At 33.4% G+C, this 17199-nt stretch overlaps 1 protein-coding gene and 1 long non-coding RNA gene across 2 annotated transcripts; one reads left to right on the top strand and one right to left on the bottom strand.

Moving 5' to 3' along the window:
* The first annotated feature begins 441 nt into the window (after positions 1-441).
* Positions 442-11533, top strand: LOC133292624 (aminodeoxychorismate synthase, chloroplastic). The gene is made up of 13 exons (XM_061491050.1): positions 442-794; positions 1582-1713; positions 2838-2905; positions 4140-4204; positions 4365-4431; positions 5923-6204; positions 6304-6430; positions 7025-7350; positions 7858-7937; positions 8225-8327; positions 9204-9286; positions 9717-10334; positions 10707-11533. Exons 1-13 carry the CDS (start codon positions 464-466, stop codon positions 11185-11187), a joined length of 2763 nt encoding a protein of 920 aa, XP_061347034.1. The 5' UTR covers positions 442-463; the 3' UTR covers positions 11188-11533.
* Positions 11534-12958: 1425 nt separating this feature from the next.
* On the bottom strand, positions 12959-14635 carry LOC133292660 (uncharacterized). The gene is made up of 3 exons (XR_009748955.1): positions 14453-14635; positions 14312-14375; positions 12959-14165 (listed from the first exon to the last, which is right to left on the bottom strand). It is a non-coding gene; the product is annotated as an uncharacterized LOC133292660 (long non-coding RNA).
* Positions 14636-17199: the final 2564 nt, after the last annotated feature.

The raw sequence follows: 17199 nt of genomic DNA, 5'->3' as shown, positions 1-17199 counted from the left end.
CTGTTCTCTTCTGTTCAGTTTTTTTTTTTTTTTTTTTTTTTTTTTTTTTCTCGTACGTGATTTTGCTCATGGCTATTAGTATCTCTTCGTGATCTGTTGAATCTGCAAGTTCTTGTTCGCAATAGAACAAAACATGTAAGTTCTTAACAACCATATATGAGTCTATTTCTTTGTTTATACTCATCATCATTTTGATTTTCTTGTCGAATTTCATCCTCGGACGTTTTTAATTTTTATTTTCTTACTTGAATTTGTTTCTCCATGTGTTCGCTTTATACAAATGATTATGATTTGTTATATAGTGTATTTTAGTTTGTTATTTGCATATAATTACAAGCTAAAAACATGCTAGCTTTTCTTAATTTGATTCATGTGTATATGGAGCTAATAATTATATGCGTATTGATCTGCAGAAGGTGTGGTAGTAGTGGAGACCACGTGTTCATATACTTTTCCTACAAAAATGAACTTGACTTTGCGTTTGTTATCTTCTGAGCTCACCTGTCCTGCAAGTGAAGCCATGCAATACACAAATGTGAATTTTCTTTTGTCTAGACCGTCAGTGAGGGTTTCTTGTTTCGTTAAGAAAGATGATATGCGAGTATGTCATCGTGATGGAAGAAACACGATGATATCTTGTCAATTAATGCATAGCCACTTAGAAGAGTCATACAAAAGAAAGAGAAGGATACAGGTGCCTATGCAGAAGCCAGATTTTGTGAGGACATTGTTGATTGACAACTATGACAGTTACACATACAATATATACCAGGAGCTATCTATTGTTAATGGTGGTTAGTTCTCTCTCTCTCTCGATCTCTCTATCTCATTTGAATGTAGATGTGGGTAGAAAACAATTGGAAAATGTTGATTCCTAAGTATGATATTGGATTAGCATATCTTGTTTTTTAAGATATCTTATAATATAATATCTCACTGAGAGAGCTTTTGGAGAAAAGAAAAAAAACAATTTTTCCTTAAAAATAATCTAATCCAATAATTGACTAAGTGGTTCATTATAGAGATATAGTTCAATATCATTCCGTCATCAAGCTGTACAAAATAAAAAGAACACTACATGTTGAAAATTCAGTGAGCATATTTATTTATATTAATATGATGGATCAAATTGTTTATTTTTGCAACTTATATGTAGAAATCAATTGAAGAGAATAAAAGCTTCTGGGGTCTCAGAACAACTGCATTAACAGACATGTTTGAGTGGAGCTGTAATGGCCAATCATTGAGTGATCACCTTAGAGTTGATGTTAAAAAAAAATATATTTCGATTCTGTTATTCGATAACACACTAAATTCTAACAGATTCAAGTAGAACTGTTCTAGATGCATATAGTAGAACACTGCTGTCAAAAATATATTTGTTTGCTGTGTATAATTAGCTTCCCCCTTTATCTGAAAATAATTAGACTATCAATAAGAACCAAAATAACACTATTTTGTACAAGTATTAAACATCTGTTCTAAAATCTCATACAGAATACTCTGCTTGGAAGGTATAAGAAGTTAATGTAAGGAGTTGACGTCCATTTTAACAGCTGGTTTGGTTTTTCATTTTTCCAGTCCCTCCTGTGGTGATCCGAAATGATGATTGGACATGGGAAGAACTTTGCCATTACTTGTATGAGGAAAATGCATTTGATAACATTGTAATATCTCCTGGACCTGGTTCTCCAGCATGCCCTGAAGATATTGGTGAGAATCATGGAATATTGCTGTGGACTGATAATTTAATTACATTTATTGCTCCAGAAGATGCAACAGAAAATAAGTTGCTGCAATTATAGATGTAAATATTTGTTGAGTGGAACATTGAATGACCTTTGTATAATTCTATGATATCTTCATGGTGAAACTACACTTTCTGCCATTGTGGGTTTAGGGGTGTTTAACTTACAATCTGTGAAATATTTTGGTTCACTGATACCTCTGGTGGCCGTGTAGCTCAATAAATTGGTTGAAGGGTAACTCATCTAACAGAAATTTTACATAAGAGTCACATGACAACCACTGTTATTTTTTTGTGATCAGACTTGACCTTCAACACCATTTATAGTTACCCAGATGCAAAATGAGATTTTAGGAGAAGATATTCAGATTTCAAGAACATAAAATATTGAAACGTTCAATCTTAATAACAACAACAACAACCAAGTCTTATTGCACTAGATGGGATTAGTTACATGGATCAATCAACACCATTAGACTGCATCAAAGCCAAAATTTTCAAAAATCCCATTTAGAATAAGGTCATTGTTAATGGTTTCTCCTAAAATTGGACTATCTACCATTTGATCCGGTTTCCTCACTAAAGCCTCGATTGGTCTACTTAATGCATGACCAAACCAACTTTTTCCTGAATACATTTGTTCCTAATTTTATATTTGCGTACATGTTCACTCAACATTCTCACCTCTATTACACTCAAAGGGGGTGTAACCGTGTAAGTGAAACACCTTCACACCACATGGGTTGTAAGTATAACTATGCCTATGTGTTCTAAAAGGACACCTGATATAGTTTGCAGAATTTAAATTATGATTTAATTTAATATGTTATCCTGATCTTTGTTTCAAGGGTGAGCCTTGGAGTAATGGTAAGATTGTTCCTTGTGACTGAAAGGTCACAGGTTTGGGTCTGGGAAATAGCCTCTCCGCAAAAATGCAAGAGTAAGGCTGCGTACAATCGACCCTCACCCGTACCCCTACATGTCAGGGAGCCTTGTACATTATGACTTGTCTTTTATCCTAATCTTTGTTTCATGAGGTGTGAACGATTCTTTATTTTAATTTTTTTGGAAATGGTTTTGTATGCTTTAGGTATTTGTCTTCAGCTATTGCTTAAATGCTGGGATATTCCTGTTCTGGGTGTTTGCCTTGGACACCAGGTATTTTCTTCTCTTTTTTGCAAGACTGTTGCCCTTGTTTTTTTCCTATCTAATTTAACCACTTTCTTTCTTAGCAAACCTTCAATATATCATGTGTTCTTCCTTTCCAGAATATTACCTAAAATTTTTAAGGTTTCAACTTGTACTGTTATTATCCTGCACAACTTTCAATATAGTACACTGTATTTCTTGAATTTAGGTTTCGTCTTAACATAACACAACTTTATTCCTCTAATTGTTGTTTTGCGTTACCTTCTATAATATTATGAGAAATCATACTATATTAGCATCTAAGTAGGGTTTGTCACACTATGTTCATCCTTTATCTCATTTCTTCTAGAGAAGATAAGTTGTGTGTCTTACAGTTACATTTAGTACTATACAAAGTTTTTTTTAATTGGACTGGAGACTGGACAGCTTGGAATGGAATCAATATTTTTGGTAGCACGGTTTCTATGTGAAAATGGGGTGAATTTTTCATTCTATTCACTGGTTTGCTATGCTAGAAACTAGAAGGAAGGGGAGAAGACTATAGGATGATGATGATAATATACTTGTCTTAAAAACAAATATTAAGATGATAATCTATTAATTTTTTTAAAGATGTAATTTAATCCCATATGTGATATATGATATAAATAGCAAAAAATCCCCTCAAAAGGTTTTCTGTATAATTTGGTCAATTGTTTGAATACAAAATTCAAAGGCACATTCTGACCAGGAATGGAGTAGGGACTCCCATATGCGTTGGAGGCAATGGGAATGGGTATTCCATTGTACCAGATTGTAGTGGAATAAAGAAATAGCAATTCTCTAGTCTTCTAGTTTAATAGGACTGGTAATTCTACTGTATAAAACATAGTGAACAACATGCTCTTTTGGTTTTTCTTCTAGTTCAAACAAGTGATGTGACTACAGAGTACAGACTATCAATTCTGGACGCTTTGTTTGAGTTAGAGACCTATGACTTTTGGGTCAAATGTATCACTTTCTTCCTTCGGACATTAAGAACAAAGTTCACAAATGCCTGATATTGCCTATGAACTTCTTCACAAATGCCTCCTGTAATCTTATGTTGTCGTGTCTTACCTGCTATTAAGTGATATATTAAACTTAGTCCTGTTTGATTCATCTTTTTGACTCATAATATCAGATGTCATACTTCTGCCTTTCATAACTATTGTTTACATTATGTTCTTTTCATTGTTTAATTGCTTAATATATGATATGATAGGCGTTAGGTTATGTGCATGGCGCTCAAGTGGTCCATGCAGCTGAACCAATCCATGGACGTTTAAGGTACAGTTAAACATTTCAAAAACTTATCTGTTGTTTTTTCGGTTGTTATTATGTAATTGCTACACTCAGGAAGATGAATATACCTAAAACAAAACTTTCATTTAAAGGTCTCATATCTGTTACTTCTCCCTTCTATTAACTATTTCTTTGTACTGTTTAGTGAAGTTGAGCACAATGGCTGCCAGCTTTTTCATGACATACCTTCTGGAAGAAATTCTGGTTTCAAGGTGTGTTTGTGCCTCTATATATCTGAAAGAATATGAATTTGAATCCTTCAAGCTTTTTAGAGAATTTGAATACTTACATACAATTCTATCTTAAGTTTATCATATTCATACTTGAGACATACAAGTCATTTCGACACAAGGAAACTTTAAATTTAAACCTTAATTTTTCTTCACTTAATATGTTAAGCTTTTGGGAGAATTGGTTCTTGACATGATATCATGGCTTCTACGTTCCAGGGGTCTAGAGTTCGATCTTATAGCCCCTATTCTTCTATCAAGTAAACACTTAAATCCAAGTTTCAAACTTAAAAAAAAGCTCTTGGTGTGGTGGACCCATAAATTGTCCACGCTTCAATCCTATAAGGCTCTTGGCGTGAGGGAGTGTGTTAAGAAATAATATAATATAAAATTATATATGTGATTTCATCTAATAGATTAAGCTTTTGGGAGAGTTGGTTACATAACACTGATGTTTCTTAGCAGTTATGGGCTAGTTGTTTAGGATTCCTAGTGAATACATAATTTGGTCTTTGACTTGTGAGAATATTATCTCTTACGAATTTTTAGGGGTGGAAAAGATAAGGGAAAGGTATTGTGGTATTGTGCTCGTTTTGCAAGCCATGACATATTTGGTTAAGGGGAAATATCTTTTGCTTCTATGTGGGTTTGTTCTCGTGGTTTCTTTAAGGAAAGTTTCTTGATCAAATATGGCGAAGGATTGGAGAGCCCCTTCAGCTGATCTTTTCATCTCTATTTGTCTTTTTTCCTTGTCTCCTTTGTTTCAAGAGGATTCCTGATGCTCTTGGTCTGTATTATTCTTGTCTCTTAATACAATATTTTCTTTTTCTGATTCAAGTATATATAAAGTGTTGTTGATAAGGAAGATGTCTTCTTTTTCTTTTTGTGGAGGTTTTACTATGTTTCTTTATTTTTTCCTGGGTGAGAGGGAGATTTTGGGTGGCTGTGAGTGAGTGAGTGAGTGAGGAAGAGCTACAACAGATAGTTGGTGTTGGTACCATGGAATGCCACCAAAAGTGTTTTGGTTTGCTTCGAACATTCTCAATTGAAATTCTTAGGAATGTTGGATCAATGTGTTTGGTTGAATTGCAAATTCATAGTAATCTTAGTCATACTTCCAAAATCACTGTTGTTCTATTCAATTTTGATAAAAAGACAGAGCTATTCCTGGGAATTCTAGAACGTTCTGTAAACCAGATGCCCCCTGCTATAGTCCATTACCATAGTTTGTCTTTCAGCCAAAAAAATGGCTGTGTAAGTAAATAACTAGTTGATAATACTGAAAAGATTTCATATGATTCAGAGATGCAATCCTTCATCTAAAATATGAATTATGTGCGGATGCAAACTGCTCCATTGCAATTTGTTTGTCTACCTTCTTTCTTTCCTGTTAAATTTACTCTTGTCAAAATTTAATTAAGAGCTGTCTAATCTACCACCGCCAGTCATATTTGTTGTTTGCACATATTTAAGGTGGTTCGATATCATTCGCTGGTTATAGATTCAGAATCACTTCCTGAAGAGCTCATTCCAATAGCATGGACCTCTTCCACTAGCACACTTCCATTTTTTGGGTCTAAGGATTGTGACAAGTACAATGCTCATGAAATTCAGACAGAGCAAGGCATCTTTATTGATCCTCTTTTAGCTCAAGTAGGAAATGGAAGTTCAAACCTTTCTGATTATGGAAAAACTAGAAGTGCAAGAGTTCTTATGGGAATCATGCATTCTACAAGACCACACTATGGTGTGCAGGTGTTAAATACAGAAATGATCTGTCTATAATCTTAGCTTTGTGTTTTTATTTATTTATTTATTGTTAACTATGTTCACCTCAACAATTTTGACCTTCAGTTTCATCCAGAGAGTGTTGCAACTTGCCATGGAAGTCAAATATTCAAGAATTTTAGAGAGATTACGGATGATTATTGGCTGAGATTTAGGTCATCATACAACAAGGAAAATCATGCTAATTCTGATGGTAAACTGAAGAACTTTGATTTTTATCCCCCCTCATTACAACTCTCTCTGTCTGTCATACTTGCTTTTAAAAGTGCTTGTCGATACTAATTTGGGGGATTAATGTTTGCTTAATTACTCCCCTGCTCAATCTTTTAAAAAATATATATGCAGTTTTTTACATAAAAAGTCAGTGGTTTTGTGACCCACTAACGCTTACATGACTGTTGTTACTAATACTTAAAAAAATATTTTTACCACTTCAACTTGACTTTAATTTTTATAATACAGTATCTAAGTTTGTTCACTTATAGTTCCCCCTTGAGATGTTTTCTAGATCCGTCCCAGTTGAGGAGGCCACTTTGCTCTTTCTGCTGTGTGTTAGACTTTTTTTTCTTTTTGGATGAGATTAAAAAAAATGGTCTGATGCAAATATTTAGTTGTATCTTGTATGCTAGTCTTCATTAGGGTCTAGTAAATATCTAGATCTCTTAAACTAGAGTAAGATCACTTTAACATTGTTTACATGCTCCATATTTTTATTCTTAATTTCCATTGGCCTTCAAATTTATATGTTAGTTCCTTTTAATTTACCTGAGCAGTAAACTCTTTTTAGCATGCATGCAGGTTTCAAGTGCTAGTAGACTGTATAGAGAAGTTCACAGAAGTATTAATTCAGAGAATAGTGCAGTGGACCAGCTGAAAAAAATAGTTCATGGAGATAGACATTTGGTATATAATAAAGCTGAGATGAAGTGGTTAGAAATGTTCAACATGGTAAATTCTCATCATGCAAGCACTGGTTATAAATGTTTGAAGTTGAAATGGAGAAAATTTGGTCACTTGGCTGGTCAAATTGGTGGCGCAAAAAATATATTTTGTGGGTTGTTTGGACATGAAGCTGAAAACACCTTTTGGTTGGATAGCTCCTCCACAGAGAAGGTATTTATATGAATTCATGTTTAGCTTATCTTTGATTCTTTATACATGAAGCTGAAAATATTTTTTTTTTATCATCAACCCATTTCTAGACGATGTTTATAATACAGAATACATAAATAAGCTCTTTTTTCACTTGGATCTTTAAACTATAATCATCGAACAACATAGCATCTCTTCATATTGTGGTAATATACTTCATTATATGCTATGTTTTTCCACCAAAGCTTATAATCTTATATAGTAATACTCAATTCTGAGAAATTTAGTAGTTCGTTTATGTCTAGCTGTCTGTCTGACTGTCCTAGCTGTCAAGTAGTTAGAATAGTTATGACTATCCCAATTATAAATGTAGCAAAACCTTTGTGGTTCATTTCGTTCATTCTTTAACGGATTCAGAAGAGTAAAATTCTCTCTAACCTTTCTTTCATTTTCTCCTGCTTTTTATCAATTTTTCACCGGTTCTTGATTTCTATCTATATCTATTAATGTTCTTCCCATCTTGATAAGGGAAGAGCACGCTTTTCATTCATGGGAGGAAAAGGTGGACCACTTTGGAAGCAGTTGACGTTCAGATTATCTGATCATAGGTTTGAAATTAATCCGATTAACTGTTAATTATAATTATTTCTCTCATTTCTTCAATTCTCTTCCATATTTTAGATTCTATTCTTTTTAATTATGTTATTTTATTTGAGGTGTTGGTGAATGGGTTTCTTCAAAATAGTTGGTCTACTTGTGTTCCAGTGTATGCTTTGTGAGTTTATTGATGCATTAACATGAAAAAATATTTCTGTCACACTAGTCTACCTTTTAACCCTTTGGTATAGATAATTATATATAATGTTAAATAATATATATTTCATTCTTTTTCCAGTGATGGGTTTTCAAAAGGCGGCGGCTATTTGTCTATGGAAGATTCTCAAGGTTCTGCCAAAACAATATTCTTGGAAGAAGGTTTTCTTGATTTTTTGAACAAGGTATATACTGAAACTATCTTGGCTGTTTTATGTTTTATTCTTGCATATTACGGTCCTCAACTAGAATATGACTTATTTTTTTAGAGATATAAGAACATTCTTGGGCTTCTTCCTAACAATTAAAGCTTCTAGGAAAATTGGTCCTTGACATAGCATTAGGACCTCTATCAGAAGTTCAATAATTTTCACACCCATTCTTCATAATTAAGTTGAATTAGCGCAAGGTAAAAATAGGCTTGTCTATGTATGGTTTGGCTTGTCTATGTATGCTTCAAGCCTAAAGCGGCTCTCACATGAAATGGCGTGCTAAGGAATAAGGATATAGAGTCATTATTAGGCTTCTACTACATAATAGTTCAAGCTTTTGTGGAAGTTAATCCTTGACATTTGTTATATTTAGTTTCTATGGTTTGGAGGATATCTTATCCTTCCCCAACTATACTGCCCCTTTTTTTCTCTATCGAAATTTCTTTCCATCCCAAAAAAGTTTATCCTAAACAGAAAATATGCTAAAAGAAAAAAATTCTGAAATATGCCAAAATGATCCCTAATGCCCATTCTCATGTGATTTAGATCAGTAAAATGCCATGTTTTTCGCTTTGATCAGAGATGAAGCTAAGAAATTAAGTAAGTGGTGGGTAGGATTCAAAGTAAACAGGGTTAAGACATCAGAAAAAGTCAAATTTTCTGTGTATTGAACCTCCATCATGTATGTTATTTCTTGATGTATATTTAAATTATTTTGACATACTTGGATCTTCCCAATCATGATAGAGCAAATATTCACTTTTTTTTAACAGGCATAATTAAATATTTAATCTTTTTTCCTTTTTTTCCTTTCTCCCACGTAAATATGTTGCCTTCATAATGTTGCAGGAGCTCAAATCATATCATTATGATAAAAATGATTATGAAGGTCTGCCATTTGACTTTAACGGTGGATATGTTGGTTACATCGGGTAGGTGATAAATTCAAGCAGTTATATGTGTACATTCAGTCAACCTGAATGCTTAAGGATATGTCAAGAAATTTCATGCTTTTCTTATTTCATCTTTTTTTTTTTTTTGGTGATGCTTTTACTTTCTGCTTGATGGATATAACTTCTTTTTCTGGTCTTCCCTTCTTTCTGTCATTTTATGAAGTTAATTGAAATCTATCTTAGTTTTTTTCTTTTAAGAATGATAATCATCACTAATTGTCTTATTATCATAACCCCCCCCCCCCCCAATATCTATTTTATGTTTGAAATATTGTGAACCTTCATTTTGATTTTTTGGATGTTGAACCATCCCAACCTTGTTGCTAAGCATGTTTACTTGTGATTATATAAAACTTTGATCTCTTCCGTGAACCAACACTAAACAAATATTTGATTTCTTGTGTTGCAGGTATAACCTCAAAGTTGAATGTGGCGTCACATCTAACCGTCACAAATCTAAAACTCCAGATGCATGTTTTTTCTTTGCTGATAATCTTGTAGCTATTGACCACAAAAATGATGATGTTTATTTATTGGCTATACGTGAAGAAAGTTCAAGTATGACACAGTGGTTAGATGATGCGGAGGAGAAGCTTCTGAGCTTAAATGGCTCCGTGAGAATGGATTTGGAAAGACAGGATTCTCGTCCTTTAACTTTTTCCTCACGTAAGGCTGGTTTTACAGCAGAAAAACCTAGAGAGCAATACATTGAGGATGTCAAGAAGTGTCTAAAGTACATTAAAGATGGAGAAAGCTATGAGTTGTGCCTCACAACTCAGATAAGGAAACCAATTGAGGAATTAAATTCTCTTGGACTTTACCTGCATTTGAGAGAAAGGAATCCAGCACCTTATGCTGCTTGGCTTAATTTTTCAAAGCAAGATCTGTGTATTTGTTGTTCTTCCCCTGAGAGGTTCCTGCAGTTAGATAGGAATGATATGCTAGAAGCTAAGCCCATTAAAGGTACTATAGCTCGTGGTGCTACCGAAGAGGAAGATGAGCAACTCAAATTGACATTACAACTCAGGTGACTTATATATTTTTCAGGGAACTTTTAAGTCTATCCATCACCACCACTTTAGTTTAAATTTTGGAATTATTTGTTTAGGACGTTGTTTGTGGTGTGATACATTACTTTCCAAATATATTTGATGCTTCATTAATTTGGAAACTATCAAGACTCGTTGAAATGTGTGAGACCCCTATTTGGTTGCACATACAATCTTGTGTTTAATTATGAATTTGTTATCTAAAGTTTACATGTTTAAGAGAATTCGAGACCCAATTTACAATGGACTACAGATTGATACAAAAATTCAATATCCAGAATTATAACTTGTTGATATAGCAAAGCACTCTAAGGAATATGTTGTGAACTAACTTGTTTTCTCTCTTTCAGCGAAAAGGATCAGGCTGAAAACCTGATGATTGTTGACCTTCTAAGGAATGACCTTGGTCGTGTTTGTGATCCTGGATCTGTTCATGTGCCGCATCTCATGGATGTGGAATCATATGCAACTGTTCACACAATGGTGAGTACAATTCGTGGGAAGAAGCGGTCGGATGTCAGTGCTGTAGACTGTGTCAAAGCTGCATTTCCTGGTGGTTCGATGACTGGTGCACCAAAGTTGAGATCAATGGAACTTCTTGATTCTCTTGAAAATTGTTCTCGAGGTATCTACTCAGGCTGTATTGGATTTTTCTCATATAATCAGACATTTGATCTAAATATTGTCATAAGAACAGTCATTATACATGAGGGTGAAGCTTCAATAGGAGCTGGAGGGGCTATTGTTGCACTGTCAAACCCTGAGGACGAGTATGAAGAGATGCTCTTGAAAACAAAAGCCCCATTAAAGGCTGTGGAACATTTTGAATAGAGTTCAATTAGTCAAACAAAAGCTTTTTCCTATTTGGCCCAAGTTCAATAATTGGACCCAGGTTTCAATTAGTCACAAAAGGAATAGTAAAGAATATTGTGGTATATATAGGTTCAATTGTTTTTGGGTCGGATTTCAATTGGTTTTCTTTCCAAACAGGAGGATTCCTTTTTAATTTTTATAGAAACAGGCCTGCTTACAACCTTGATTTGATGTAGTAAACTATACTTGTAACATTTATCCTTAGATGAACTTTGCTACGATACAGGCTGCTGGGTTATATTTTAGATTTTTCTATACTGTAATGAGTTGAATGAATTCCCAAGGTTTTCATTGTATTCATTCATTTCCTTGTGATATTGGTGGCCTTTTCTTCATTGATACTCTTCTTTCCACGTGGTTTCTACTATTATGTTGCTACAAGATGAATAATGTTATTGACTACTGCGGTATCTATTTGTGTTTAGACCGGCTGTGTATTTGAAATGAGATTGTATAAAGAATCATTTTAACTCAAAAACTTAAGTTATTAGGTGAAGTTTATTTAATGGTTTTATATTATATTTTTCTATTAAATTGTTATCGTCTTCTTCTGAAAGTATAGAGTAGGTGAAATTGCATAATAATACATATTCAGACGCCTCCTATCTTCCTTATTCAACACTGTGGGTAACCAGACCAGGGCCAACGTGTTAGGCCAAGCTTTTTGTACTTAGTAATCGTAATCGAAATGCTCAAGAAAGAGGTTTTGCTTGAAAAACTTTGAGCATAAAATAAGTCAATCCAAAATAAATCCAATGATAGCATTTGCAATAATGTTTACCCAATGCATATTAGGAAATGTCCACCTTATGAATCTCATCTTGATTTTATTAATACGCGAAATCTATTGTGTCATGAACGGAGTGAATAATGTGAAGAACATAGGAGGCATTTCATGAGTATGATATAGACATTAGAAAACATGCTGTGTCCAAAATGCACTTCTACAAGAGTGCTAACCAAGAATAATGACTATAGAAGAGTTGGTTTGGTTCAATGGATGTGCCTTCAAACATGGATGCATCGAAAATACTTTTCGAGTATTACCATTGGGTGGATCCAATAAGTGAAGTGTCAAAACCCATTCTGAACCCATTGTGGCTTGTAGCAAAAAATAAAGGAGCTAATGTGATGTTTTTCTCTGCCAGTACTTGTGGATTTAAACACTCATTGCTTTTCCACAGGAAGGAATATACTAGGAAATTTTAATTTTTCTCAAAATAAAAACTTAAGTCAAGTAGCTGGAGAAGTAAATTGTTATTTTAATTTTTACGTATAGAATGAGTACTTCTAGACTATACACACCAAAAGCTGACAAGAAGGGAAACAATCAGCAAAAATATGTGAAAGCGAGAGACAAAAAAAGGTAATTTGTATAAGTCGATGGTTGAGAACGCAAATAAATAAGGCATTAAAGGCCAAACAGTTAAACCTACCAACAATAAAAACATTGCTGTAACATGCAGTTAATAGTTAGAAAAACAGTACAATCTGACTGATAGTAGGGAAGTATATCTGACACCATTAATAAAACACACATCAATCCAAGTCCACTTATGGAGGATTATATCCTCACAGCCAATGGCGGACCCGCTTCGGACATAAAATATTAGATTTCAGTTTTTTTTTTTTTGCTTTTTTTGTTGCAGATCTTTATTTTCTCTTGGTTCAATATATATATTAAGAGTAAATATCTTTTTAAGTTCCTAACAAAAAATATAGTCTCATTTTAGTCCCTTGCAAAAAAAAAAAAAATAGTCTCGAGGTCTCTAGAAAATTTAAAGTTGATCAATTTAGTTAAAATCATAGTGCCTCACAAATTCAAAAAAGACCTACATTAATTCCTCAAAAAGACCAAAATGGATCCACTTTGAATTTCATTGGGACCAGGTGACTAATTTTTTTTATAATGGACTAAAGTGCGAACATAATTTTTTGTTAGGGATCAAAAATGATATTTATTCTTATATTAGTTAGCAACGTAACAACGTACAGAAATGATTAAAACAACGTAGCAATGCAAATTGATTAGAGAGAAAACTTATTTTTCCTCCCCTGTCATGTACCCATTCCCCATGCTCTCTTCATCCTTTGTTTCCTGTTTCATTTTTATAAAAAGAGAGGACATTTTCAAATAAGTTAATATCTAGAGATGAGGTCTTCACTGTGATTTTGCTTGCCTTCTGTACAGGTAGTGTTGACTTTTTTATTCATCACTATAAAATAGAATGATGATGTATGGATGCATCGGAGTATATTTTCATTTTTGTTTTGGAGGATTGGTAAGATTTAAGAGAAAAATAATTGGTCAAACTATTGCCTGCAGCTTGTTATGGAAACAACTAGATTATAAGCGGGTTCAAGTGTTGATTTAAATTTTTTTTACAAAAAAAAATTTTCGGGGGCAGCCCCCGCCACTTAATGTGCAGACATAAATAAAATTTTTTGGGTCTGTCATTGTTGTGGCAGCAGAGCCATGTTAGGTGTGGGGGCCTTGTCTTAGTTAAAATTCCAAAGTTAATCACATTTTCAGTATGACTAAATAACTTTTTATTTTTTATTATTTGATAGCAGTTAAATTTTTTTAATCTTAAGGTAGTGTTTGGTTGGGGAGAAGTTGAAATTTTGGTGGGTAAGTGCATGTGGAAATCTCACTCAATCACGTTTGGTTGAAGCTTTGAGGAAAATTTCCCCAGCAAAGCCGTTTCCCCTGCAAAGCAATCTCAAGTGCAAAAATCAGATATCGACACTGTTGGGGAAGCCATTTCAAGAGGTGGTTTTAGTTAAGGGTATCGGATAAGTGAAAAAGGTTAAAAATGCATGACAAATATACCCCTCTTTTTTAAGGTGAGGAACTTGAGTTTGGTGAGCTTTGCGATGGTGGGAAGGTGTTGAAATTCTGCATACTCTCTGCTTCCCTCGTCAGTCTTGTGAAGCTGCAAAACAAGTGGTCGCCGAGTAACAATCCCAGCAAATGTTTAATTAGCATAATAAATTACCACATCAATTACCACATACATACATGATGTAACTAATTAAAGTTTAATTAGCAGATGATGTTGTTAATGGCATAATAAATTACCTGATCCACGAGGTAAGAAATCCTTGCCAACAATACTCTCCAAGACAGAGGACTTTCCGGAACTCTGAAATAACAAAAGCAAGTGATTAATTTAATTAGTTGACAAATAATGGTGTCAATTTTGAAATTATTGAAACAAACCTGGCCACCGACGACGGCTATAGCGGGGAGAGAGTCCCACAGAGTGGGCAAAGCACTAGCTTCGCCGTAGTCACCTAAAGCGGTGCAAGCCCTCTGGATTTTGTTCACCAAAGAGATTAGGTTCTCCATTCACAGAGATTCAGATACAACGGAGCTTGTGAATTGAGCAATGCTGTGCCTTGTTTGTTTGCGTGCTTTCAACTTCAAACTTCGAAGCGAGAGAGAGAGAGAGAGAGACTTTTCCTAGTGCGTGGAATTTGTTTTGATTGCAAAATTGTAATGACGAGTGAGCGAGTAGATAGCTTCAACTCCAAGACGATGTGGAATAAGCTTGTTGAATAAAGGGTTGTTTCAAATAAGGGTTATTTGATAATTTAACTAAATTTATCCATCAATATTTTAATTTCAACCAAACATACATTCAAAAAATTTACTCAACTTTCCCGGTAAAATTATATCCAATCAAATAAATTTTTTTTAACTTTCCTACCAAACTCACTTTCCAGTAATTACATTTCTCTAGTATTCAAAAAATTTCTCCCCAACCAAACACTACCTAAAGGGATGTTTGGTACATGGTAATAATTTGGAAGTCCAGGAAAGTAGAAGTGGGTAACTTGTATTCCCATATTTGATACAAGCAAATCAGAAAATTTTGGCTGGGTTCATTTTATTCCTTGGAATTCATTTTACACTATTGATTATCAATTCAAAACATCATGTAGTAGACCATGGTATTTTTTATTTCCAACTTTTTGGAAAATCATTCACAAATATCTAAGACAAAATTACCCTCGTGGACGGAAACTGGGCTTTGGTTTGTTGGCACGATTATTGCTGTGAACCACACCTGCAACGTGCTGTCTGAAGGGTGAGTTCTCTTCTAAACCATCCTCACGACGGTGTGGGGGATTTACCATTAGCAATGACATTAGTACTGTGTTTTGTATCTTTGTTTGTGCGAGGGGGAAATGGAGACAAGCTACTCTGTTCAACAAGAAGTTATACTATCGGTGAACATCAATGTAGTTTCAATGGGTATAAGTATAACTATGAACACACTTAAAATAACTTTAGTTTTGGTTGAGTCTGCAGCAGGTTGTATTATGATATTTTTAGAATAGAGATTCGATCCTTTTATTTTTAAATTAAAAGCTACTTATAAACTAAAGTTAAAAAAAAAAAAGAACTTAAAAAAAGAAGCTAAAAGCTGTTTGGAAATTATATAAAAAATTTAGTTTAAGAATTACTTAAAAGCACATATTTTAAGAAAATTATCTCTCTCTATCTTTATCACTTTTCATTTAAAAAAAAAGCACATAATTCAAGAAAAAAAGATAAGAGCTTAAAAAAAAGCTCCTCATAGGAACTTTTAGTTTGCAGCTTTTTTCTTTGTTATAAAAAAAAAGCTTTTCATTATAATAACTTTTCTAAAAATTTGTTTAGCCTAGCTTATGCTTATAAATAACTTCTGGCTTAAAAAAAGAGAATCAAAAAGGCACTTAGTCAGGTGCATGTGGTGGCAACTGAATTTTAGATTTTTCATCTCAACTTTTTTAAAAGTATCAGGGCATGCTATGTTTGACTTATTTATAATTTGATTGGAAGTTGACAAAGCGTTGCAAACCATTGTGAATCAACCAATACATTCAGTTAGCAACTAGAAAGGATTACTTTTTCTCAAAACTTCTTTCTACCTATTATCGGTGATAAAGTTAAACTAATCTCACGGGTTTTCTATAAAGAGCAAATTTGCATGATAAAATATTTTTCATATTATTAAGCCCACTTTAAAGTGGGCTTAATAATATGGAAAATATTTTTTTTATATTACATTAAGAATCTTATCTTATGTTATACATACATTGAAAAAATTTATCTTTACATGAGAAATCTTAAAAAAAATTTATTACTCTTACAATTAATTTAATTATTGTTGAATTAAAATTAAATCCAATGACTCTCACTCAATCTTTATAATTTTAGTTTTTTATCTTTTCATTCTCTCTCATCAACATTTTCCTTCTCTCTAGGTCTAAGAATTTCCCCATGTCGGTCATTTTTTCAACCATTTTCTTTGTTCCAATCAGAGCAATAGCAAGAATTGGGGTTTGCCAAATTGATTCTAGTACTGAAGATCTGATTTTGAACTTTAGGACAAATAACAATTGTTTTTCCAGTAGAAGAAATCACAACAAGGGTGTAAAACTAAGTTTAACTGGCAAAATTTAATTAAAACGCACATTTCATTTGATTAATTACAATAACTTGAGAATGAGAAGTGAAACCGGCTCAGAAGCACGGACACGGCTTTTTAAAAAAATTTGTGTGTGGGACATGTGTCCGACACGGACACGCTCTGATACGCGTTCGACATGCGGTCAATTTTTTGACACGTTTTTTCGACACGCAGTCAACTTTTTTCAACACACGGTCAATGTTCCGACAAGCTCCAACCCGTTTTTTTTGTCTTAATTTTATTTTATTAACTAAATATAAAAAAAAATATATAAATTAATTTTTTCCTGTTTTGAATTTTGATATGAAAAATTAACAAAGTACGAAAAATTATTTTTTTTATATTTTTGTTATAAAATTTAAATATTTGATTGGTTATATGACTTATTATGAACTCTTATATGTATTAAATATAAATTTAATATCAAAACGTGTCCCAACGTGCCAAAATATGATATTTTTTAGAATTAACGTGTTAACATGTCGTGTCATATCGTGTCCCGTATCGA

This window comes from Gastrolobium bilobum, unplaced genomic scaffold (assembly GCF_033153095.1).
Source record: "Gastrolobium bilobum isolate Gb01-03AN ecotype WA unplaced genomic scaffold, APGP_CSIRO_Gbil_v1 utg2408, whole genome shotgun sequence".
Taxonomy (NCBI): domain Eukaryota; kingdom Viridiplantae; phylum Streptophyta; class Magnoliopsida; order Fabales; family Fabaceae; genus Gastrolobium; species Gastrolobium bilobum.
Note: the sequence above shows the minus strand (reverse complement) of the source record. Positions and strands in the feature narration are given on the sequence as shown.

Excerpts from the sequence above, each read along its gene's own strand:
- LOC133292624 (XM_061491050.1), top strand. The coding sequence starts at position 464 with ATGAACTTGACTTTGCGTTTGTTATCTTCTGAGCTCACCTGTCCTGCA. Across the intron at positions 795-1,581 it reads GCTATCTATTGTTAATGGTG|TCCCTCCTGTGGTGATCCGA; the intron begins GTTAGTTCTCTC and ends TCATTTTTCCAG. Across the intron at positions 1,714-2,837 it reads AGCATGCCCTGAAGATATTG|GTATTTGTCTTCAGCTATTG; the intron begins GTGAGAATCATG and ends TGTATGCTTTAG.